Source organism: Oryzias latipes, chromosome 21 (genome assembly GCF_053564925.1).
Source record: "Oryzias latipes strain Hd-rR chromosome 21, Olatipes_Hd-rR_3.1".
Lineage (NCBI taxonomy): Eukaryota > Metazoa > Chordata > Actinopteri > Beloniformes > Adrianichthyidae > Oryzias > Oryzias latipes.
Window position 1 is genome coordinate 15,926,227 of NC_136257.1, and position 27,002 is coordinate 15,953,228.

Here is a 27,002-nt window from a genome sequence, read left to right on the forward strand (position 1 = left end):
GTTTTGTTAATTCCCTCTTAATAAGTTAATGATTTAGGACCAGTAAATATTTTAGAAGTTATACTGCTGAACCCCTCTGTTGATCATTCAGATCATTTAAATCTTGTGCAAGGATACTTTTTATGGTCTACAGTTCTGCTTTTAACTCTCTGTTTTAAGAGTTTAAAGCCATAACCCAAAGCTCATTAACACAAGTGAGGATAGGACCATATAATTTCAGTCACTGCACCTATCCTCCTGTCAATCTCAGGCTTCTTCCTTGTTGTCCTCGGATATTTGAACTCATCCACTTGAGGCAGGAGCCCTCTAACCACCTTTTTCCAGTTGAGAACCATGGAGATGCAAATCTCATTCCGGCCATAGAATTGGAGGGATAGCTGAACTCCCAGCTCCCAGGTAACCTAAAGACTTCTGTGTAAGATAGAGTAGCCCTTGTGCTATCCTAGGCACTTTACCATTGTGAGTTGAGTCATCTAGACCAGTGTTTTTCAACCAGTGTGCCGCGGCACACTAGTGTGCCGTGGGAGATGGTCAAGTGTGCCGTGGAGAAATTGCCCTCATTAGCTGATTTAACAACATTTTCCATCTCCAGGATTTCAGCTCTCTGTTCATCCAAACAGGCCCTGATAAAACACTGAGTAGTTAGGAATATAAAAGATCCTAAAATACTTTTTCTTTGCGTTTATTTTATTTTATTAAAGACATTTTGATAAGAATGACGTTACCACGACTCAGCTGCAGCTCCGGCTGTATTTTGGAAAAGTCCCGTCCCTTTAACTGTCTCCACCAATCATTGTTGGGGAGCTTAATCACATGTCATCAGTCTGACCAATCAGAAGTGGTTAAAGTCTTCACTTCCTTGTCCCGATTTAGCTCGTAAAGTCGCTCAGTTCTAACAAAAATAGCAGCTAAAGCTCGTCTTTAGCGGTGTAGCTTTCCACAGAGTCCGGTATCAGACCGTGGAACAAGTGAACAAAACCATGAAGCTCCGAAAAGCGATCTCCGCCGGCCGTTTTATGCACTACATCTCCCATGATGCATTGGGTTGAGAGAGTGACAGCGCACAAGGAGATCTGTTGTTAAACGTCTTGAAACCAACGAACACACTTCAAACTGTTTTTAAATCTTCTAACTTAACTTTTATTGCATCTTTTAGAAAAAAACAGCTGCAGTTTCCAGCTTTTTCTGCAACAATTATCTCAAAAATGCATGTGAGACTGTGGAGGGAGGGGCTGTAGATCAATACAGACTGAGTTTCTCCTTTTTTAAAACTTTTTGGATGCTGGTGTGCCGCGGGATTTTTTTTTAAGGTTAAAGTGTGCCGTGGCTCAGAAAAGGTTGAAAAACACTGATCTAGACCCACTAGACAGTGCTCTAAACCTTTTTTCTTCAATGATTTGTGAACCTGACTGGTGTCCATGGATTACATGAAATCTTTCCACCTTTATCCACCTTTGTCATGGTAGGGAGAACACGTCAATGTAAGGTGGGGTCATCTAAGATAGCACAAGGGTTATAGAATGTATTAACGTACTTTGTTAGCAGTTTATTGAATGTTTTGCAGCACCTCATCTAAACTGTGGGATGTTTATACCACAAACAACCACAAAGCATAAATAAAGCTTGTAAAAAGAACTTTATATAACATTGCAACTTAAATATTCAAAAGCATTCTGTAATAATAAAAACAATCTACACATTTTTAAACACATAATATGAACTAAAGAATATAACTTTCAAACTTTAAATAAAGAACATTATAACAAGTGAGAAAAACTTAAACCTTTTCTGAATTCTTCGAAACTAAATAACTAACAGATGTTTACAAACAACTATCCAAAACCTGGGGGGTATTCCAGAAAGCAGGTTATGCTAGCTCCCACGGTAAGTTTGAGGCTAAGGAAGTAGATAGCCTCAGCTTTGTGTTCCCTGAAATGGGGGTATATTTCATGTTAAGCACTCAGAGTAAGCAAGTTCAGGCGAGTTCAGGGTTAAAGTCAGGGTAGTTTACTCTTGCTTTCTGGAATACCCCCTGGAGCATTGCTGACTATTGTGTTTCGGTCCACCCCCACTTTTGGAACTCCAGACAAGGTGATTCCTTTTTTAACCCTTGTGCTATCTTAGATGACCCCACCCTTCCATTGACGTGTTATTCCTACCATGACAAAGGTGGATAAAGGTGGAAAGATTTCATGTAATCCATGGACACCAGCGAAGACCACAAATCATTGAAGAAAAAAGGTTCAGAGCACTGTCTAGTCGGTCTAGATGACCCAACTCCCAATGTTAAAGTGCCTAGAATAGCACAAGGGTTACGAAAGCAGGCCTTAAGCCATGGTTCAAGTGGGAGCCATCCACTGAAATTCTCAAACCATCAAAAAAGGCCACAAATAATTTCTACAAGCGACAGTTTTTAATTTTTTTCAAAATGCCTTGTGTCTGGTCTTAGTATGTAGTTTAGTTTCTTTGTTTCTCATGTTAAGGTGAATAATTTGTTGCTCTTTAAAGTCTTTTTTTTTTACCTAAAGGTGCTTTATTTCATAATTACACTTTCCCATAACTAAACTTGCCTTGTTTTACGACTTACTGCCGTAAAGACTGACTTCATTTGTCTGAGTCTCACTCCAAGCTTTTCTGAAAAGTTTGCAGCCCTGTTTTCACTTTATGAACCAAATAGTAATAAATGTATATTTTTATTTAACCTTATGAAACCAAAAGTGATATTTTTGCATTCTAAGCCACAATTATGGGATGATCTCAAGACCACAGCATTAAGCATTGATGTGAAAAAAGTTAAAATTTATCTTCATTGAAAGAAAGGCCTCCACACTGTAGTACTGGTGTTCCCAGCATTTATTTCTTTTTCTTACCGGTTTGTCCTCTGTGTGAGGTGCATAAATATGGTACAGAACAACATTTGTTATTTACATGGTAAAATTAGTGACGTACATCTCACATTGTCTGCTTGTGTTCGAAGCTCAGCAGGAGAAAGAGGAGAAGAAAATGACGAACTGCTTTATAGTCTGGCCGTCTAACAAGACTCAAACCTACAAATAGAAAGCTAAAAGTCTTTTGTTCTGTGGCAGGACAGCAAAGAGAAACAGCCAATGATCTTTCTTTAAGAAGTGGAAACAGAAGTGAAGTCAGAAAGAACAGACTTCTAGTCTGGACTCCAGTATCAAGTTGAAATACATTTGCTTTTTAAAGGATGTCAGGAGATAAATGTTCAAATGCGAGACTCGTGATCCTAAGTCTGAACTTCTGATCAAACAACGTTAAGTCAAGATCAGTGATAAAAATCCAGGTTCGTGTTGGGAAAGCACTTAAAGAGGATTCAGTTTGCCACATATACAAAATATGTTTTTTTCTTGTGTTCAGTTAAATAAGTAAAATCAGGAGGATAACACACAGAACCTTCACATTGCTGTGGTAAATATTACTCTTCTCCAGACCTTTCAGTCAGATTGATAAATCAGCTGTTGTTTGCTGAGAAACATGAAAAATAACTCACAGCTGAAGCATAGGAACAGGCTGCAGCATATTCGTCTTCATCTCCTTGCTGATACACATTTATTGTTTTTCAATCATTACGGCGCTCAAGAACCACACTGAGGAGACGACTGCTGTGTTGTTCTTTATTAGACTTTTGAGAATGTTTTGTTTTTTAACCAAATAGGTGCAGAAGTAAACAGACTGATCACGAGTCCTGCTCTAAGGATGAAGAGGAGGTGAAATGTTTGTGCGTATCGGCTCAAGTGCAACACAGCCTGTGGGAGCGTCATGTAGAAGGAGATGAGGGGTTGAAACAAATTTATAAACATAAATAAAGAAGGGTGTTTGTTTGAGTTTAAGATGTTGAAAATCCTTAACAGATGATGAAGAGGAAGGTGAATTTGTCTTCTAAGGAGTTCAGTCCTGCTGCTAGTGAGCAGAGAAGAGCGATCTGGGGAACGGTGTTTGGAAGAGAGGTGGTCAGGTTCTTAGATGGGCAGCTGGAAGGTGATGTCCACCTGAGCTTCTTTAGCCAAAGAGACGATTTCTGAAAGTTTTACAACCTGGAGAGAACATAGGAGGAAGAGTGCACCTTCATTAAAGAATATCAAAGGCAACAACAGATATCAGACTTAACAAGAAGAAACCACATAAAGATGTATTTTTTGTTGCACCTGAAACATGTCAGCTTCATTCATCTTTTGATCTATTGTAAAAGTGTTCCCAGTGATCATTTAATTATTATGATGCCAATTTTAGCCAAAATAAAAAACCTGTTGTTTTCTAGGACATAGTTTCTGCAGAGCAGCAGGAGTTCAATAGAAATTCACCTCTGAGTTGTGGGTAAAACTGTTGGTGTGGAGCAAGCCCGTCCCCACTTCCCATCATCCATCTGTTTGCACTCTCTCCCACTAGCTTACAGCCCCCCACAACCCCCAAGCTCAGACATGGAAAACGTAGACGTTCATGGATCTATTTGTAAGTGGATGATCAGAATGGAGTGGAACAGGGAGCTTGTGGCCCGTCAAAATTACAAACTCTTTCAAACTACATTTTTTGTCTGCTCCTGATTCACAACAATTTGAATAAATACTCAAGTAAAAAACTTTTTAAGTTAATTGTCTTCAAATATTTCCTCCATCATGAGATGCCAGAAGAACAAGTTATAGACAACATTTTCATTGGAGTGGGTCTTTGACATTATAAATACTCATGCTGTGCTATGTCAGTGTAAGTACACACATGCCATGGTGCTTAAGTGCTTCTTAAAATGGAAAAGATGTCTGTGTTCTTGTTTTAAGTACCATTTTGGCAGCTTCATCTAAGTCATCACAGGCCAAGATCTTTAAAGGACTGGAAGCGATCAGAGCTTTGGCATCATCCACTCTTGTGCCTGAAGACAAAAGAACTTTTATTATCAGCAGCTTGAAAAGAACCGTGAACCTTTTTTTATTTCACAACCAAAAAAGGGAGTGAGAACATTCCTCAGCTCCCTTCTCCAATATATCCATGATCAGGGGCACAAAGCTCGTCACTTTCTTTGTTCAGGTGTGCCGTACCCTGTAACCGTACAACTATGGGGATCTTGAGGTCCAGGTCTCTCACGGCCATGATGATACCCTGGGCAATGACGTCACACCTCATGATGCCTCCAAAAATGTTGACCAGGATGGCCTGAACCTGAAGAGCAAAACCACAGCCGAAAACAAACATGTTTACAAATCTGTTTTAGAGATTTCTAGATGTACTTACATTTGTAAAATATGATGAAGAGAAACTAAGAAACTGGAATTTCTAAAAGGAGTCCCTTTGACATAGAAGCAGAAAGAAGACTCACAGACAAAGACAACACGTCTTACCTTCTTGTCAGAGGTGATGAGTTTGAAAGCCTCGGTCACCTGATGTGCTGTGGCTCCGCCCCCGACGTCTAAGAAGTTGGCTGGAGTGCCACCGTGCAGCTTGATGATGTCCATAGTCGCCATGGCCAGACCTGCCCCGTTTACTAAAGAGAACAAATCCCACAAACAAGATTATTCATCTTTTTCTCCTAGCTGATCAAGACCAGTCTCAGGTTTCATGATCATGGAACTGACCCAGACAGCCGATGGTTCCATCCAATCCGATGTAGTTAAGGTCAGCTGTGGCGGCCTGATGGTCTCGGGGGTCCTCCTGAGACCAGTCCCTCATCTCAAAGACCTTTTTCTGTCGATATGCTGCGTTGGAGTCAAAGTTGATCTTTGCATCCATGCACATCACTGTTAGAAAAAAATATGATGTTTGATCAGACAGACTAAGCTCTTAAGATGATGGGCAGACAAAAACGGAGAAGACAAATAAACTCCACAGTCTGAGTGTTTGTGGATGTGGGCAGTTTCAGACCTAAAAGTCACAGCATTGGTTTCTGTTGCTTAACAAATGAGAACTAAAACACTCAGTTTGTTTTAACGTCACACGTCTTCTTTTAGATTGAAAAATATTCATGCCTCCTCAGCAGTGGTCTCTTCTAAAAAACGCTCTAACCTGGAGTGAAAAGGGAAAACAATTCCATTTCTTTCGGTTGCTGCTGCAGTTTGGTAACAACAAAACCAGATCAGCTTTGCCTAAAGGCACGTTGGCATGCTAAATTCCCTTCATTTTCTAGATGCAAAAATGCAGAATAAACTCCAGAAACAGACGCATGTCCACCTCTGCTAATAATTTTAGAATGATCATTAGACAGCCATATAAGTCAATGACTTTAACTATTTGGGTAACTGATGGGATAAAAGCTTCAGCCTCAGTTAAGATGGATCCAGCAGTGTTTTATGAGACTTTTGGGCTTTTCACTCATCAACTAACAGCTTCGCCATCCGAGTCGCACAAAGAGCTCAAAAACAAATTCAACCTTTGACCATTTTTCACTTTTCTAAAAGATTGCTTTCTGCAGGAAGACCTTACAGGAATTCTTTGTTTAATTTATTTTGAACAAAACAGAGTTTGACTTAAACCTGACGTGAACTTGAGCATGTCTGCATGTCTGAAGATGGAAAACGAACTCCGACAAGTCAGGAAGACTTTCGGCAGAAACAAGGCCAGGTGGCCTGGGTTGGAAGACCGACTCGAGCGATGGATTAACGATCAGAGAACAGTCAAGCCAGCTGGAGGAAGCCTCTTTACAGTCACCATATGACTGAAGACAGTAATGCTTGCAGAGGAAATGAAAATTGAATATTTTCAAGGAGGTCAGTATTGGTGCTTTCGTTTTATAAAACGATGCCATCTTTCCATCAGGGCAAGGACTACGGTGGCGCCGCAACTTCAAGCAGATTACAATGAAAAACTTTTCATCTTCCCCTCCTTTACCTAGTCTTAGTCTTTCACTAAGACTGGGAGGCAGCGCCAGGCGTGTTACGTCAGTTTGTGAATGGATTGTGGATGCTTAAGCTAACTTGTCTGCTTTCACTGTTCTTCAAGCTTTCACAAAGGCCGGCATTATTCACGAGGAGCCGCACGGCAACGAGACATACTCTGATAGTGATGAAAAGGGAATCTGGTGTATTTGATAGAAATTTAGCCCAACTGTTCATTTTAGATACAGAAGATGAGGACCCTGACACAGAGGGCTTTGGAGAGTATTGGTGCAGAGCATGGTCAAAGCTCTCCATGTCCCAGGATCAGAGTATGAGTGTTGTTTTATAGGAAGTTTTCCTTCTGTAGTATAGTAAACACACAGTGGAGTTTGTTTTCTATTTGGTTTCAAATTCTTTTTTTTTTTTCTAAATATAAAAACAAAACTGTTTTCGTAAACCCAGAAGTTTGGATTCTACATGTACTCGCACTTGTTCAATCCACATGCTCGTGTTTAAAATGTTCATTTAAAGCCGGGGACCACATCACATCTGAGCCTGGGGGCGTCCGTGTCCCTGTGGTGTGGGTTCTGGGGCCTCATATATAAAACTTTGCGTAGGATTTGCGTCAGAAGTGGTGTACGGATGAAACATAGGACGTGCGTACGCACAGAAATATTCGGATTTATAAAACCGTGCGCACGCACATCCTACGGATGTTTCCCTTAATAAATCAAAATCAATTCTAAATGTAGCGCAGCTTTTGGGGCTTCATGACACGCCCATAGTTGCCCATAGATAGTCCGTGAAACGCCCACAAGTTAATATTCATGGATTGCAAAATCATGGCAAAAACAGAGAGGAAATCAAAAAAACTTAACTTCACTCAATGTGAAGTAGAAGTTATCGTTGGTGAAGTGGAAAAGAGGAGAAAAATGTTGTTTGGAGGGCACAGTGTGGGCATTACTAATGCCAAGAAGGCACTTGAGTGGCAAACGGTGGCAGACGGCTGTAGCCTAACAACCTCCTCCAACAGGACGGCTCGAGGAAGTCGGAACCGGCTCATTAGCCACTCGTCCTCGTTTGCCAGCAAGTCTTGTTGCTGTCTAAAGATGCGTTCACTCCGAATTCTTCCATTTGCCACATCTTCTAAGAGCGCAAGATCAGCCATTGTGCGTCATTACGCATTGTGATGGGGCATTTTATTTCCATCCATTTAATTGCATCTGACAAGCTACAGATGTCGGTAATAATCGATGTGGAAATGGGAAATTGTTCAGCGCAAATGTAATTTCTTGTTGCTTTCGGAATGGTTGAGACATACGCCATACATTGTTTTATCAAAAATAAAACAAACTAAAGGCATATGCATGAATACCATAATTCCGTAGCTTATGAAGAAATGTTTTACTATGAAAACAACTTTCCCCAGTGGACAATTAATACATCTATCTATCTATCTATCTATCTATCTATCTATCTAATTGCACCTATATCTGCTCCAACAGACGGACACACTGACGAGAATATCAGTTTTGTACATTATTTCGTTGTGTTAACTATATTATTTATGAGCATGAATTGCACAACATGCCAATATTGCAGAACATATTTCACTTTTCTTTTTGCAAATATGTGTTAATTTGAATTTCTGTTGTAATTTTTGTTTGATTTTTTTTGTTTGTCTCACTGCTGATCGATCAAACGGGTGTTCGTGTAGGCTGTTAATTGTAAGACTTGCTTTGTGAAGTCTTCATGTTATTTATGAGAGGCAGTATTGTCATTTTCACTTTCACGTGTTTCTTCCATCTGCAGACGGTGTCGCCATTTCTCATTTCACCCGTTTTTGTGCGTATGCCTGGGTCAGAGCTTGCGTAAAGGACCGCACATTTTCCAGTCAAGTTTGCTTTTTATAAATATCAATTATTGCGTAGAGAGTGGCGTACGCCTTCTTTTGTGCGTACACAACGTTTATAAATGAGGCCCCTGGTCCTTGCCCTCGTACACCGGCCTTCTCCAAAATTCAAACTGTGGGGGAGCCCGGTCTGGCCATGTTTACAACACTCCTTGTGGACGTCCTTGGGCGTCCTCTTCCAGGGCCGGCCCTTGCCTTGATCTCTCTTGGATCAACCGTGGGCTGGGTGGGTGGCTGCCTGGAGCGTGGGGTGGGTCTCCCTTGGGGGGCCTGGCTCATGCCTAGGGTTGGGGTGGGGCAATGCTCAGAACTCCTGGGTGGTGGTGGGGTGCTCTCCTGAGGTGGGGCCCAGCGTTGGGCCCTCCCTTGTTGGGCTGGAGCTTGCACTCTCTGTCCCCCGGTGCCTCCCTGCTCCCTGGCTTTGGGGTCCCTTGTAGCGGCCCTGCTGGCCCTGGCCTGGGAGGCAGATGTGATTGCCCGGCGAGCGGTTGCTTTCTATCTGTTACCGTGTGGGTGTTGGGGGGTCCTAGCTGCTGCTGCGGCGGGGGTCTTGGTGTGGGGAGGACTGGGCAATCTCCCCCTTTCTTTTTACATTCCATCATTCACCTTAAAAGAACATAAATACTCACTCGAGCACAGATGTTAGCTCACCTTTGCACAAGTAGTTTGCGTAACTGAATAAAATGTCTCACACGTGTTAGTCTGAATGCAGAAGTATGCATGTGTGAACATTAGTTGTATTGTGTACATGTTGACATGTGAACATTTTTGGAGCCAACAGGTATGTTAATATTTGAGTGTGTATGGACAGGCCCCGCCCCTCTTAGACTTGTATTACATCTGAACCTGACCGTGATGAGTATAACCATCCAGAAACTTGTTGCTTTATGCTGCTTCATGGTTTTACCCCCCCCCCCCCCCCCACACACACACACACATAATCATCCTACTGGCCCCCTCCCTCTAACATCCCTCTCTCTTCTTCCCTCCTTTCCTTTTCCGTCCGGTCCTTCACAAAAATGTTACAAATATGATTACGATGAATAAAGTTTGGCCTAGATTACAAAAGGGGTTTATTCAGACATACCTCTGGTGTGTCAGAAGATTCATAACCCCTGTTGTTAAAGTAAAATATGTCCAACAGAAGAGGCCTACAGCTCTCATCTGTTTGCTCAGCTGTTGCACAGGACAAGTTTAACAAAAAATAAGAAAAAGAAAAAATGTACAATTAAAAAGTCATGACAAAAATCTTTACATTTTTACTGAAACTATGCTAAAACACCAATTTTTTTTCATTGTACTGATAAAAAATAAACATTGTCAGGATTAGTAGAGCTCTTAAGAGTGTCAGAAATCAAACTCAATGACACCAGCACGTTTCAACATTTTATCAGAGACTAAAGTTTTTTTCAGCTTCAGCAAGTAAAACGGTGAAAATGTGAACATTGGATTTATTTATCGTAACCTCATGCTGTTCAGGTCTGCATGTCTGATTGGTCAGAGTGAGTGTGTGAGAGATCTTTGTGTACCAGTGCCGGAGGAGTCCTCCACCATGGGGTTAATCTCCACCATGGAGGCGTCGTACTTGATGAACAGATTGTAGAGTTTGATCATGTTCTCCGCTGCCTCGTTGACCAGCGCAGGAGGGAAGCCCATCTTCTGGGCCACCTGCATCGGCAAAACACCAGAACAGCTGATGAGCCTTTGAGCTTCATGAAGTTACTAATGTACAACTTTAACCATCTGGCTCAAAAAAAGAACACCCTTAGATTGACTGAATGCAGATGAAAACCTAACTCTGTTAAGGTCTAGAACCAGAGCACATCAAGGTTCTGTGCGGTTAGAAAACTTTAAAGAAAGAATGCTGCCGACAGCAATATAAATTAAAGTTAGTAAATAATTAAGACCAACAGGAGCTGTTACCGCTTATGCTTTGTGAAAATAATAAATTAACCCAATGTCTCAGACATGTCTGCAGCATGAATTCATTTAGTTAAGTGTGGTTATAATTCTCCAATTATGTTTATTAGAATTGTTTACTTCTAATTCATTGTCACTTCTTCCATCTGCACATTTTTTACTTTGTATTTTTTTTTTTTACTCCTCTCAAATTCAACTACAGGAACCACAGATTTTCGGCCTACAAAGCAGTTTTTATTTATGTTTCATTGTAAAAACTTTAATTTGAAACAAACTCTCGAGATCAAACTTTTATTGTTAGAAAATCTCTGAGTCTCTTCTGTTTTGTTCCTTGTAGTCACCACAGTGAAAGATGAGCACTAAGAAGCCACGCCCCCTCTGCTTTCCTGTCCTTCCTCTTCAGCATCTCCTGCAGCTCACTGCTCACACCTGGAACTCCTCCAGCCAGCGTTGGCCTTTGTTTGATGGTACCTTAACAGCCTGCTCCATCTTTATGCCCTCCACAATGTCAACAGGCTCTTTGACGATAGCGTCTGGATTTTCTGCAGCAACGTCTTCAATGTTGACCCCCCCTTGCGAGCTGCCAATCAGCACAGGACCCTGTGGAAGAAAAATGAGGGTTAATAAGAGAACTCCAATACAAATCAGATCTTGATACCAGAGATTTGGGGGGTTTAAAAACAGAAACCTGAACTACTTTTTCATTTTAGAACTAATTTCATGAACTTATTAGATATTTCAAAAATTACATCCTAAAAATATTGTTTTACTGCAAGTACCATTTTCCCTTACGATGAACTTTGTAAAATCGTTTTTAGGACAAGTTGAACAACTTTAAGAGTTACAGATTCATATAGTAAACAGAAATGACAACAGTAAATTTATTTTTTTACCAAAGAAGGAATCCAATCAGTATTTTATTCCATTATTTGTAATGTATTTGTTTTTGCACTTTACAAATCTGCTTAAAATTGTTTTAATTGAAAATAAAGAAGTAAAACTAAAGAAGTGAAACAAACAAAAAAAGTATTTAATCGTTTTGGTGCAGATCTTTCTTTAAACTCCTAAAAGCTCATCACTAAAAATGTGCCTTTAAAGGATTTAAAAGGCAGTAAAAGCCTGCTCTCCCTTTCATCACTGTTAAAAACAGACGCAGTTGTGTGTCATCAGCAGAAAAAGGAAACCCGGTAGGTATTTCAGCTTTAACTAAGTGATAAAATATGAGTATAAAATAAAGAACTCAAACTCGTCTCATCTTCCATGGACATCTGGAGGGTTTCTTCTTTTTGTCAGATAAATGGGGGGGGTAGAAATGTGCACTTTTTAAACTGTATGTGCTGTTCTTAGATGGTTTTTAGAAGCTGCAGGATGATCTCCTCACCTGAAAGGATCTCTCCATGGTGATGGCGAAGTAGTACTCTCTGCGTGGATACCTGCGCTCGCACACAAACACCTGGTTGCAGATTCGGCCTGCCTCTCCGGTCTGCTTGGTGAACAGCTTTCGCCCGATCATCTGGGATGAAATATCTCGGACCTCCTCCGGCCTGGAGATGAAGGATTAAAGATGGACAAGTGTCTGTAAAAACTACACTTCATTTTTTTCTGTAATTATTTTGCAGTAATGGGAACGTTTTTTTTTACATTTTTGTCTTTTGAGAAAAGTGACTTACGAGTAGACGATCCTGACTCCGCCCTTCAGCCCACCCTCAAATGTCCCCTTCCCTCTGCCACCAGCCAGCACCTGAGCTTTCACCACCAAATCCTTCGTACCTAAAACCAAAACAGACACAAAACTCAGAAAGGACCCTTCCATCCATTACATAACCTGAGATTCTTTGGATGTAATACTTTCAAACAATGTTTCTTTGAATGATGAGATCTGCAAAAGTTAACAGCAAATGACTAAGATTATTGTTGAAGTATTCCACCATCTTTCGGGGGATTACTTCAGTGATTGGTGAGAAACAGCTGACATTCTGCTTCTCTAAGCCATCCCTTTAACCACACTAAACGTGCTACAGACCTAATATCAATCAGCTATAGTCACATATTTGTCTGGGTGATCACTTTCAAGTCTTTTAGCTTTCATTCTGCACTGAACATCTCCAGGATTTAGGCTGATTATTCAAGTTTCTTGCTATCAAACAAATCCTTTAGCTAAAAACAGGGAATATTGTTATGGAAATAAACTCATACCTTCACATCTCTTTTTGTATTTGAATCAATTGTGTTTCATTTACTAACCTGAATATTTTTCCAAAACATTCCTTTCTGACCAAACGCTACATTTTTTAATCTAATTTTTCCATCCCTTGACTTCTTTATCAGATATAGCTTGCTTTCTAAAAAAACATAAAGAGATGCATCTTCACATTCTATGTACAATGTAGGCATGTCGTTGAAATCCTGCATTAACTGGATGAACAGGCTTGTCTCCGAGATGCTATATTCATATTTTACCATATTCAGAAAAGATGTTTCCATTTAATTATACCAGTCCAGTTTCAGCTGTGCTAAAGTAAGTGTCTTTTTAATAAACTTAACTAGTTTTGTGATAAATTAGACTAAGGATACTGTAATTAACAACATGATGGATCTGTTGAACACATTTAAGTGTTTCTATCCCAAAACAAGCTGCATTTCTGTTGCTGTATGGACCAAATATCATTTAAATGTGCAACATACACTCATTGTGCTTTTTACTTATCGTTCCTGTCGAATGAAAACAGGGGTTAGATCAGAAACAAACAATGAAGTAGGCTGTGTGTCTGAACAGCTGGAGCTAAGCTGCATGTCAACCAACACCAGTGAAACCTGAGGAGGTTATATTTGGACCAACTCTGTGTTCTTACAGTGTGGGCCAGACTGCAGCTGTTTGAGCACCATTTATGTCACAAGAGCTCATGTTCTCATCACAACTCCTACCAGGCTTTTGTTTTGGAAGATACTTGAATAAATATGTACTTGCAAACTAAACAGTCTCAACTATTTTAAAACCAGAAATGTGTCTCAGACGGAGCTTTTCTTAAACTGTTTATTTTTTGTTTTGTTGCTTTGAATGTGTTTTTATGTGGAATAAAAGAAAAAACCTTCCCGAACAGAGAAGGTAGAATCCAAGTGAAGCAAAGGTTTAAGTTCCATGTGCAAACTCTTACCCAGATTTGTTCTAAAATGTATGTTTTTAGTGGGTTTCTACAGGCAATGTAAAAATAAAAAGCTGTTTTCAAAAAACATACAGCTTTTTAACAAATTCACCAAACTTCCTCTCACTTAGCCCTCCAGGATATTCTAGTGGAGTTAAAAAAATCTATCTTTGACTGGAAAGAATTGGATGATAAACATTTCAGACTATTTGATGTTTTTCCTTTTTCCAGCCTGAACTGAACTGAGAGCCTCAGGGCGAACATTCAGTCAGTGAGTCTTGAAGTTTGCTCACCAATCTGTTTTGCCACATTGTAAGCTTCTTCTGCGGAGCTGGCCACCATGCCGCTGGGCACAGAGATGCCGGCCTCTTTGAGGAGGCCAATGCTCATGTACTCGTGTAGGGAGAGGTTCCTCTGCTGCTGCTGGAGGTGGGGGGGCTGCAGCTGGGACCCATGGCTACCAAACAGACCCGCAGATCCACCGAGAACCTGAGGGAGGCAGCAGAGAAGTTTGATCAATGTAGCTGCTCACTAAAGTGTCACAGCATCACTTAATCAGCAACACTAGACAAGACAAAGAGCTCTAAAAAAACATTCAGTGATAGGTTTGAGTGGCAGAAACAGAGAAGAGGATGTAAAACAAGAAGATTCATGTTTTTTCTAAACCCGAGTCAGCTGCTCTTCAGACAGACAGACTCACCTCAGTATTTCAGAAACTGCTGATCTACTGGGACTTTCACCCACAACCATCTCTAGGGTTTACAGAGAATGGTCCCAAAAAAGAGAAAATATCCAGTGAGCTTCTGTGGGCAGAAATGCCTTGTTAATGCCAGAAGTCAGAGAAGAAAAGCCAGACTGGTTCCAGCTGATAGAAAGACAACAGGAACTGAAAGAACCGCTGGTTACAACCGAGATCTGCAGAAGAGCATTTCTGAACACACAACAAGTCCAACCTTGCGGCAGATGGACTACAGCAGCAGAAGACCACACCGGGTGTCACTCCTGTCAGCTAAAAACAAGAAACTGAGGCTACAATTCACACAGACTCAACAAAAATGGATAATAGATTGGGAAAAACATTGTCTGGTCTGATAAGTCTCCATTTCTGCTGCCACACTCGGATGGCAGCGTCACACTTTAGGCCCCTTAGTACCAATTGAGCATGGTTCCAACACCACAGCCTACCTTAGTTTTGTTCCTGACCACGTCCATCCCTTCATGACCACAGTGTACCATCTTCTGATGGCTACTTCCAGCAGGATAAGGCTCCAAGTTATAAAGCTGGAATCATCTCAGACTGGTTTCTTGAACATGACTGAGTTAACTGGACTCAAATGGCGTCCACAGTCACCAGATCTCAACCCAATAGAGAACCTTTGAGATGTGGTGGAAATGGAGATTGGCATCATGGATGTGCAGCCGACAAATCTGCAGCAACTGTGTGATCCTATCATGTCAATATGGACCAAACTCTCTGAGGAATGTTTCCAGTACCTTGTTGAACTGATGATGCCACCAAGGATTAAGGCAGTTCTGAAGGTAAAAGGGGGTCCGACCCAGTACTAGCAAGTTGGACCTAATAAAGAGGCCAGTGAGTGTGTGTCCTAAACACTGTTTCGTTTTTCTTTTCTTTTTTTGTTAAAAGCATAACCATAACTAAAGGACCACTGGGAATATTTTTAAAATAGATCAAAAGATGATTTAAAAAGGACTTTCAGTACAAAGACTTTTACGGAAATGAGCGAAGTATACAATTCTAAATTACTGACTCCTGGCTTATCAGTTGGGATGACACCACAGTCCCACTCTGAAGACAGCCTCCACTGCTGTAAAGAGGACAACTGCTCAAGTCTGAACCTGCATTGGAATAACAAGCCCTTCTGAGTTTCCTTCCAGCCTGAACCTGCCAAAGTTATCGAACATCATTAAGTCATAGTCAACAGAAGATTGTTTTTACAAAACTTCATCACACACACGTTCCTCTCCAATCAGAAACTGTTTTTTTTTATCATTTGAGACATGCTGTGCTGCCACTCTTCTAGATTCACTTCAGCATCAAGCCAGATTTCTACCCCAATTACTAATTCTTTTGTAAACTTCTCCAAATTTGAAGGCTGTGTTCTTACTGGGCTGCATTTGTAAAAAGGGAAGGAAACATGCGTTCTGCAGATTTTTCTTCTTCTCTGTGTTAATTATTTGGAGAGAAAAAAAACCTACATACAAATGGAAGACAGTGTATTGGCATCAATGCTACTTGTATCAATAATGTCAAAACTATGCAGGAGGATCTTCCTCTGTTCCTTACTTTCTGATGAATATGAGAACTGAAGTCAGAGAGAAAAAAATCAAACTGGAAGATTAAGAATAAAAAAAAACTTTATTGAGAAACACTTTTTAAAAAGGAAAATGAAAGAACCCCAACCCCCACAGAGGAACCTAAATAGAAATTGAGCTAGAAATCTGGCTTGATGCTGATTTGTGCATCTATGTCAGGGGTAAAGTTATGGAACAGTGTGTGTAGTGAACACAAACAGTCAAAACCTTCATATCTTCACATCACTTAATAGGCCTGCACAATATTCCACAAATTTATCATTATTGCAATATCCAGATCTGCAATGTGCAAAAGAAGGCGAAAATTGCAATAAATTGTAAACCTTAAATGTGTTCAAACAATCTTATGGCAGCTTGAAGCATTTAACGAATCAAATAAATCTCTTTATGGATTTGACCAATCGGATGGACGCCTTCAAGTTGTAGACCAATTGGATGGAGGCCTATTATGTTTGATCTTTGTCACCTATGTGGGGGAGGGTCATTTAGAGTACAATTTTTAAACTGTTGCAGTGAAATGGGAATGATGTTTTTGGTTATTTTGCTATTTGTTTATTCACCGCAAACTATATCGTTATAGCAATATTAATCTCTAATATCGCAAGTTTTCCTCATATCGTGCAGCCCTACTACTCAACAAAAGAATGGTTTGGTCAAATTATAGTTTGAATGGAATTTAGAAACAATCTATGAGAAAGATGTGTGGAAGTGCGAGATTTGCGGCAATGTTAAGAATGGTGGTGATAACAAAAATGTTAATTTATTATTCATTATTATTGACTTTTTAAAGTTCACAATGACATGCTGACAGATAAATCATGAGAAAGTGTTGCAAAACCTGTAAGTAAAGTAAAAAGGGGTGGGCAGGCTTGAATAAGCTCAGCTTCTGCCTGCTCCTTGACCAGCACGCCCAAATTTGTTAGAAATGCTCTCATTCTTCTGTTTTTGTTATGTTGTCAAATGTTCTTTGTTTTCAATCATGCTTCCTTGCCGACTTGTTATTGGCATGTTGGAAAATAAAAATCAATCGACCCTGAAATAATCTACCAACACATAACTTTTGTTCCTTTTCTCATCAATGAGGCAACCTGGCATAGTGATTCAAAATAAAATAAATGTGAGCATAGTTACAGCTCCTCTGTAGTCTCATCACAGAAAGCAAATATGTCTGTTTTACAACTCTTTTAACTAAAGGACAGTTTAATTCTGGGTATTAATCAAATGAGAAAACAGAAATTTTATGGATGTGAAATTGAAACATTGCTGCCCCATTTCCCAGTGTTTGTAAGAAACCTATGGATCACCAGAGAAGAACATAAGGACTAACATGTGAAACTCAATTTTCAAGAGAATAAAGCAGCTCAGTAGTTATCAGGTGCAGTTCTCACAACAAAAAGAATATTTCATTTTGACCTCATGCATTGTGTTATTGTTGCAGACAGATCACAGCGTGAAATATTTTTGTAATACTGATTGTAGTCAAATGAAGTAAGCGAGATATTTATTGTTGGCTAATTATCAAAAACAATCAAAAACCAAGTTAATCAGATCATTTTAAACTGATAAAAAAAACTATACATTTACATCATTTCCATTCCCTCATCTTTAGACAGCATTATAGTTCTGCATTTACAAATTGAACACTGAGCTGGCAAACTTCTTTATAAAAGGATACAAAAAACAATTACAAACGTTTTTGTTTGTGTGTAATGCACAAACATTAAAATTAAAATAACAAATTTAACAACTAAGTAGAAATATGAAAGGGTTTCTAGAAATGATTATTCATGTCTGTTTTCTAAACAGACATGAATATGTATTCATGTTAATTCGTGTATTCATGAATAATGTGTTCAAAAACCTTGAACAGCATTTCCGGGTAGTGATCCATCCATTCTTTACTCTGGACTAGTTTCCTCCGCGCGTTTAGACAGTTTTAATGTGCAGTTAAAGCTGCTGTTTGTCATCGCTGATACTGAAACGATGCACACGGATCACTTTCCAAAAGGACTCAGCGGGACAGATTCAATGGCGCAGAGCCGCTAAATCCAAGGATAGCATAGCAGCGGCTGCTGGAGGTCACTGACTGAGCAAACTGAAACTCACAAAGCCCTTGGAGAACAACACTAAATCCTGTGCTTGTGATAACTGAGGCTGAACGGCTAATGTAGGTGGACGCTCTAATACCTGCAGCGGTGACCGCCGGCTACAGAACGGCTATTATTTGTCGCTACAACTTAGCCAGTTAGCAAAACCAACGGAAACTCGATGGTTATGGGTAATGTCACATTTGACCGTCGGCTGGGGGAATATTGCAACGCTTTGCTTAAGCTTTGCAGCGCCATATACACTTTTCCTTAAACCCATAAAACTGCCCCTTAATTTGGACACACACTCACCTTGGACGCGGTGCTGATAGTGTTCCTAGTCCCAGAACTTCTAAGGCTAGCTGTCAAGCAGCCGCAAATCAGGGACGTCGCCATGTTTCCCTGCACTGCAGAGGAGTAGCGAATGCGCTTGCGCGTGGAGGATGTTCGTCGCCTTTCCCCGTGGAACTTTAAAGTCCGTCGGAATTTAGAAATCAAATAATTAAAACACTAGTATTAGCGAAATACAACAGTTTAACGAATACGAAAGTAGGTAAAAAATACACATCGTTAAGATAGTTTTGTGTTTATGACAGAGACGTACTTTAACAAGCACCACAAGTAAGGAACAAGACGTTTTTGGTAAATTAGTTAATTCAAAAGTTAGCATGTGTATAAACATTGATCATTTTCCCATTAATACATTTGGTTAGTTTAACTAACTCAAATAGCTTCAGACAAATCTTTGTCTGACATACTAATGTTTCTGATTTACAAGGAGTTCTTGAAGGCAGCATCGTATTGCAAACAGCGTCACTGCTAGTGTGACCATTTACCCTTCATACATTTTTTTTAAAATAGTTATGATTTATCATGGAAATATTTTTTATACCAATGATCTAAAAAAATACTTGTATTTTAATTATTTCATAAAATGCTGCTGCACTTTTTGGGGAGGTTGATGGTTAATACCCTTTAAATGAAACCTTTGTCATTAAGCTTGTTTTGAATCACAGTGCTTCTGTCTGAAGCACAGAAGTACTCCTTACATCTGAATTAACATCTAAATAAAGATAAAATTGTCCTCAAATAAAATGTAGCAATTGATGCTGTAACATTTTTACTTTTTCCAAAACAAAACACAAAAAGCAAAGACAAGTTTTAACCAAAAGTATTTATTTACAATGTTAAGTATATACAAAAGTATTTACACAACATCAACTGAAAGTTTTACTTTATACTTCAATGACTGTTTTCTGCCACAGAAGAGCAAACCAAGAATTTTAAAGCTTTTTTTTCCATTTGCCCAGTTAGTAATTCATGCAAAACACAGGAAATGGCTCACACCATCTCCATCTATCAGATACAGGTGCTTGACAAAAATAAAAAGCTAAAAAGGCATGAAAGCAAACTGATTTCTTCCAGGTCTGACAAACCAGAGGAAATACCAGTTCGAACAGGAAAAAGGGAACTGAAGCAAGTTTTTACTCAGATTATCAACAAACACATCTCGCTGGGTCTGTCAATGTTTGTGTAATGCCAGTACTCAGGAAAACAGTGTTTCAGTCTGAATCGCTACTGCTGCTGGAGGAATCTGTTGACATGGCTTCAACATCATCTTCGTTCTCCTTGTTGTGGCCTGGAGGCTCCAGGCTGAAATCGTTGCCGTGGTGAGGAGGCAGCATCCCTGCAGAGACGTCCGAGGACTGCCAGGGGTAGTGAGGGGTCAAGATGTCTGAAGAAACACAACACAAAAGGATTGTTTTTCCAAATGTCAAGCCTGTAAAGGACCACCTCAGAGAGGTATTCCTGAAAGCAATGTTAACTTAACCTGACTTTGACCCTGAACTCTCGCTTAAGTAGGCCTAAACTTGCTTACTTTGGGTTTGTCGGTTCCAAAACACCAGGTATGAGTTTGGTTAATTAACCTCCTCCCGGTAACCCTGAGTTAACGCGCGTACAAAGCGAGAACAAGGTATTTTCAATGGATAGAAAAGTGAGTGCCTGTGGTAATTGGAGCACTCGGGGCAGTAACCCCCAAGCTGGAGGAGTGGCTACCACAGATACCTGGAAAGACCTCAGACCTTTCAGTTCAGAAAAGCGCAGTGCTAGGAACAGCTAAGATACTGGGCAGGACCCCCAAGCTCCCAGGCCTCTGGTAGAGGACCTGAAATTGGAGGAGAAACCACCCGGAGGGTGAGAGGGGCGTTTATTTATTTATTTATTTCAATTTAATGTTTTTCCATCCTGATTTATTGTATTTCTTGAATTCTTATATGTCTAAGTTTGAGCCTCCAGATATTCTCATTTGAAGAACATTAACATGAATTATCTAGTGTGGATTCACACTATGAAGCCTGAATTCAGTTATTATGTACACCAACTTTCATTTTTGATCTTACAACGATATTCAGCACAATGGATTTAGTCATTCTCCTCTCCCTCCCTCTCAATCATGGTGCAGAAAAAAATAAACATACCAGGATAAAATAACTAGGCAAAACAGAGTAAATCAGCTAGACAACAAAATACATTTAGACAAATCCCCACACTTAAATCCCAATACATCCAGACAGGCAAAGGGAATGGTATCCCACAATTCCTTGCGCTGCAGCGCAACTGGACCAAAGTTACACCTACTTAATTGAATTAGTTTGAACGAAAGTAAAATAACTGTCTGATAACTATGTTTTATTTTTAAGTTGACTGAACTTAAAAAAATGATTTATTTTAACTGAAGCAAACAATTAAGTTAGATCAACATAAAAAAGTTTATCTTTCCAACATCCATTCGTGTTTTCGGAAAAGTCCCGCCCCTTTAACTGTCTCCACCAATCATTCATTGGAGGCTTAATCAGATGTCATCAGTCTGACCAATCATCATTGTTTTTTTTTTTTTTTGCATTTTGTACTAAAATAGATAACTGTTTGTGTTAAGTTTTCTTATTCAAACAACTTAAATTCAAAATTTTACAGTTAGCATTAAATAGTGAATAAAATGATTTAATGTTGATCAATTTTTATTTTACAGACAGACTTTTTCTTAATTGTATTCCTTGTCTTCAAATGTGGAATTCAGTCATTTTAGTTCAAATGTATTTGACCCTCACACTGTTTCACCTCACCAAATCTGGCCCTCCTTGCAAAATGTTGGACACCCCTGGTCTATGATAACTGAAGCGACCGAGGGTGACATCACCCATAGAAAATGGTTTACTTCTGGTTCCAACCAAGTGACGTCAATCCAGTCGCTATTTTTTTCCTGATGCAAACACCACCATGTTGGAACCAGTCAAAATTTCTATTGTGACCACTCTCAATAATCGTGAGTGGAATTGTTGAAATTGAATAATTTGCAATAAAGAAAAAATATCCTGAAAACAATTAAAATTGCTTCCTGTTTGAAATTAAAACAGAAGTTAAAACATTTTAATCGGAGGATCAGCTGTCTTGCAGGGTCAGAGGTCATACCTGGTAACCGTCCAGCAGCCAGAGCGTCTCCTGGCAGGTGTCCGTTCACACCATTGCTGGGCAGGTTTGCCATGTGTCCGAGGATCCCACTGCGCATTTCCAGGTCAGTTGGATAAGGTCGGCGTGGATCTCCTGGGAACCGAATAGCGAATAGCAGTTAAAACAGGACTTGTGCAAAAGGTTAGCTTTTGCTGCAGTGCAGAGTTTAATACCTGGAACCCAGTTCAGCGGAGCACACACAGCGTTACTGGCGCTGATTCTGTGAGCATACTTTATGATTTCCTCTGATGAGACACTTCCTGCAAAAAAGTTAAAAAAACAATTTTGAAAAGCCTATGTCATGTTTTTCTTAAGTCTTTCAGAGTAAGCTATAATCATATTTATAAGAATGAATTGGATTTATGCTCAAAGCGCTTACAATGTGTCCATTATCCATTCACTCCTCATTCATACTTGCTGATGGTAGCTACTGATGTAGCCTCAGCTGCCCTGGGGCAGACTGACAGTTGTGGCTGCCAGTTCGCGTCCCTCTGACCATCACCAGGACATTCATACACATTCACACAGCAGTGGAGCTGCACTGGAGGCAAGGAGGGTGAAGTGTCTTGCCCAAGGACACAACGACAGTTGAGTGGTGGGACCAGGGATCAAACCGCCGACTCTTCGACCATTGGACGATCTGCTAAACTGCCTAAGCACCTGCATAAGCACCTGCCGCCCCATCAATTTTTAAATGAAATACCGGTTTTCTTAGCAGCTCATTTTTGTTGCAATATGAAAACCCGCCTGTTTTTGGGGATTGGGAGGGGCTGGTGCTCAGAGAGCAGGTTTTTAGAGGAAAACTCAGAAATGCATTAAAGGATCAAAATACTCTTCTGGGGTCGTTTTTCAAGAGGAATTAACAAATATAATACATAAAAAGCTAAAAATAAAATTGATTTTGCATGATATAGGTCATTTAATGAGAACCAATGTTTTTTTATGCCAAATCTTGAGTCGATACAAAAAGATGGCACAAGAGAGTAATTATTTTTTTTGGCAGAGATGAAGATGCTACCTAAAATGGAAGAAGGAATGAATTCTTTAACGAAAACCTTAAACTAAAATCTTTGAGTGTCAACGCTGAAGTCACACAGCTGCTTGAGTATCTGGATGTTACCAGACACAAAATGATACATCCAAATCCACAGACTGAAAGACAAGTGTGTTTGCTCACCTTTCTTAGCCTTTTCAATGGAAGCAAGTTTCTCCTTGGCCTGGTAAACTGCAGTGGCCTTGAAGGAGAAAAAGTCAGTTTAGATTGACAGAAGCTGCTTTCCAAGTGTGATCTTAGATCTGGATCCAGTGACCCCGTCATTCCTACACCTTTCTGTTTTAGGTGCTGGAAAAGAAGCATCATCAAAATGTCTACAATAGTTGATAAAGAATGACATTATTAGCATTAGCTGAGTCCTCAAAAGGCATGGGATGATCCTAGTGTTGGGCAACAGGGCTTGCAGTTCTCCGCGTGCCCCGTTTCACCTGGCAGACTGAGCCCACTACCCCTCCCCTTTCGTTCTCACACACGCAGCCGCGTGTGACAGGAGACGGGAGCGCGCAGCTACAGGGACAGGAATTCACAGGTTTCAGGTTGTCACAAACTCTGTGATTTTACAGACAATAGGAACCGAATAGAGGCGCAGATTTTTTCCCCAAGCACTGAGCCGCTGTCATCACCGCCCCCACGTTAAATATGAGCACCGGACAATTGTCTGTATAACCTGTGCCTAAAACCGCCACTATAGCGCGCCCCCCCCCCCGGCATCGCATCGGGGGGGCGCACCCCACTATTTGAAAAGCACTGCTTTAAACTGTTACACTTTCAGACAGTGGTGAAATTTGTAATGACCCAGATGACTAAGCAATCTTTAGATTACTTTGAACTATATTATTTAATTGACTTAGCTCTCAACATATATGTTACAAAAAAAATTATTTGTCACAGGTTTTTTTTTTTTTTTTACAGTTGTAGTAAACTGCCAGATTTACAACACATTGAGTTAATTTTTTACAGCAAAAGATATTTAGCCTTTTAGAGTTTTTATACTTTTACTCAACAAATGCTAAAGCCAGCACAGCCATAGATCTGCTTACAGCAGCCTATATGGAGAATGCATTAGACTGGCTTAATCTGCCTATGTGCTAGAAGAATGAGGATTTCTGCTAATGCACCTGTGAATGTAACTACATCACCTTACAGCAGTATCAGATGAAGCAAAAATACACACAACCTCAACCCACCAGGATGTGCTCTGCCTCCTTCAGCTGTTTCTGCAGCTGCTGGATGTCACTGTCTCTCTTCTCCACTTCCTTTTCCAACAGTTGCATCTCCTGATGAATCTTTCCCTGCTGCTGGGCCACCTCCATCAGCTCTTGGAATTCCTTGTCCCTCTGCACCAGAAGCTCCAGGATCTGAAGACAAAACAGGCTCTCCAATAAACACAAGAAGCAGCACTGATCAGACGTCGACTGTGGCCTTTGCTTCCATGGAGACCAGCATCATTTCAAATGGCTAGAGGTGACAGTGCTGCACAGCTCAAACCCAAAACATGAAATGTTTTTTTTCTTCATTTTTTTTAAACATGGCCATATCCAAATAAATGCTGGAATATCAAGAGAGAGGCCGCCCTGATGGCTGAGGCCAAGCCTGTTGTTTTCATGTTTTTAGATGATCTGCTCCTGATGACAACTATTTAACTAAAGAAATAATCAGAAATACAATTTAAGCATACTTTTTTTTGTAAATGTCTTTTACCATCTTTAAAATGCCACAAGAACATTTTAAAAACACAATTTTCTTTGGAGTGGCTCTTTTGGAGTGTTGAACTAGAATAAAAAAGTTGTGTCCTTCACCTGTGTGTCCTCTCCTGGCTGAGGAACTTTCTGGTTTCTGGCCAGAGCCAGCATCTCGATCAGCTCCCTGAAACAGAAGAGCAGACATGGAGGATTCAGCACGAGGAGCTGTGGAGTACGCGGCACAACGGAGGCCATTTAAAGCCCCCCCGGGGGGGGGGCTTTAATTTCAAAGCGTGAACTAAGCCTCATGAGCCTTTACTCTCCACTGGACTTCTGGACTCGAATCAGGACTGTGCAGACCAAGCCGTAAACCCGCCTACTGTGTCGCTACCTAACTACAACACGGAAAACAAAATATGAGCTGTTTCCTTTACCGCGATAACACCTCCAAATCATCCAACACAGAAAGTAGCCGCTCTTTTGTTGACTTCTCTGCTGCCGCCGCCATACCTGTTTCTAAAGCAGAAAGGATATGACGTAATAAAGACTTTACCTCAAATTGTAAGTTACTGTCACCTAGTGGTGGCAAAAGGAATATCATGCTAAAAAGTACGTTTTGCCTATTCCAAGGAGGAAAATCTTAAATTATTTTTGGAACCACGGATAATAATAATTCATAGAAAAGTAATAATATTTTTTGTAAATTGTTTTACTTAAATTACTAAATAAACAGATGTAAAATGTTGATGAAAACAGCCAAATTTTGCAAAAGTTATTTCAGTCTGTGTTCTAAAGTTTTTGCAAAATGATCTAAACAATGATTACTATTTTAAAAATACTGGACAAGCTGCAGTTATTTTAGTGCATAAAGGATGTAAAATGTCTACAGGGTAAAAAAAAGGAATTATTACAATATTTTAGTAATTAGTAATTTACGTAAACGATTTAAAAGCAACTTTTTCTCTTGAACTAAATATGTAGTACGTTTATTTGCCTATTTATCTCTTTGCATACATTTTTTTAAGAATGTATTTTCCATGATAAAAGTTGTTCTGATACAATACAAAAAGCAAAGACAAAACTAGGCAACATATTGCAACAATGTTTATTAATACTAAGATTACTCTGACTTCCTGATTTTTTATTTATTTTATTATTATTTTGTTATGGGTCAAAGTGTTAATGTTAAATTCAGGATAAAATCTCATTATTTGTGTGCATTGACCCATCCCCTGGGTAGCAGTGCACTATAGCTGTGCTAAGGAACTATTTGGTAGTCTAAGTTTCTCTGACTTTGACTCAGCATGAACACACACATCCAAAGCAAGTTTGTTTTGTTGAGGCTGCCAACAGTGAGATAATAGTGAAGCTTTTTTGCAACCAGGCCACTTCCTGATTGTCAAAATAAGAGGGATTCAAAGATGGAAATGAAATGCATTTTTGCCATTGCATCTGAAAACTGCATACTGACTTCATAGGAATTTGAACCATATATGTTTGTCTTCAAGAATGAACATTTCCCCCAAAATATCCAAGTGAAAGCTTTTAAAAATTTTAGAGGCTTCATTACTGTTTTTTTTTTTTAATTTAAAACGTTTTTTAAAAAAATACTTCTGTTTTTGTGGTTGTGAATAATCTTCAGGTCAGCATATCTGTGTAGTTGTTTCTCATTTGAAACCTAATGTTCACAAAGACAAGGCTGGTCTGAAAATAAGGTGATTCAGAAAGAAGTCACTTTTTAAAAGACCCCCCCCCCCCCACACACACACACACACAGGTACACACTTTTGGCATGGTGTTTGGTCTTTAACTGTAGATCTTCTGCAAAAACAACGAAGCCATCCAACAGGATTTAAGCTATTTTTTGTTGCAGCTACGCACTGACAGACCAGAAGAACACATTTTTAACTATGTAGGTCAAGAGGCTTGATCAAAGCTCCTGAAATATCATGCCTCAAGAATCAAGCCGCCTTTTAAAGGTCCAGTCCAAAGTGAGCTGAAAAGCCAAAATGCTCTCACTTTACAAAAATGTCTCACCTTCACCCACTCAAAAGAGGGACAGGTCTTCAAAAACTAGACCTTCAAGAGAATTTTAGCTTTACAAAACATGCTTGTGCTCTCCATGGTTTTAGATCTGCAGACTTCTGCCCCACAAGACAACTCCAGAACCAAATCTGTGAACCTAATTTCACTGTAATCATTTCAATAGAACATGAAAGCTGAGCATAAAATACATCCTCTCTCTTTCCCAATCTTTCTCCCTTTTACATGTAACACCCTCCCCCCCCAAAAGAATGTTATGTTAGTTTTTGCTGCACATTCTTAAACGCACACTTCATCTCAGCAGGGATTCACAGCGCTTCATGGCCAAATAAGACCAAAAGCTCAGTTATCCTGCCAAACTGTTGCCATGTGAATTCTTAGGTCATTGTGATGTAAGCCGTTACTGAGTATCATGAATTCAGGCCAACATGCAGCCAGGAATGAGTGAGCTGTCCACTCTTAGGACAACCGCATGACCTGATCTTAACCCCATGTC

General features: G+C 39.9%; 2 protein-coding genes across 2 annotated transcripts; both read right to left on the minus strand.

The window, feature by feature from the left end:
* Positions 1-2,835: 2,835 nt before the first annotated feature.
* On the minus strand, positions 2,836-18,689 carry sucla2 (succinate-CoA ligase ADP-forming subunit beta). The gene is made up of 11 exons (XM_004081612.5): positions 18,530-18,689; positions 14,090-14,285; positions 12,324-12,423; positions 12,035-12,197; positions 11,125-11,253; positions 10,263-10,401; positions 5,586-5,747; positions 5,352-5,494; positions 5,052-5,172; positions 4,797-4,885; positions 2,836-4,055 (listed from the first exon to the last, which is right to left on the minus strand). The coding sequence occupies exons 1-11, from the start codon at positions 18,611-18,613 to the stop codon at positions 3,981-3,983; spliced, it is 1,401 nt and encodes a 466-aa protein (XP_004081660.1). The 5' UTR covers positions 18,614-18,689; the 3' UTR covers positions 2,836-3,980.
* Positions 18,690-19,372: 683 nt separating this feature from the next.
* med4 (mediator complex subunit 4) lies at positions 19,373-25,046 on the minus strand. The gene is made up of 7 exons (XM_011489511.4): positions 24,898-25,046; positions 24,581-24,647; positions 23,969-24,139; positions 22,905-22,962; positions 21,901-21,987; positions 21,689-21,820; positions 19,373-19,952 (listed from the first exon to the last, which is right to left on the minus strand). The coding sequence occupies exons 1-7, from the start codon at positions 24,969-24,971 to the stop codon at positions 19,780-19,782; spliced, it is 762 nt and encodes a 253-aa protein (XP_011487813.1). The 5' UTR covers positions 24,972-25,046; the 3' UTR covers positions 19,373-19,779.
* Positions 25,047-27,002: the final 1,956 nt, after the last annotated feature.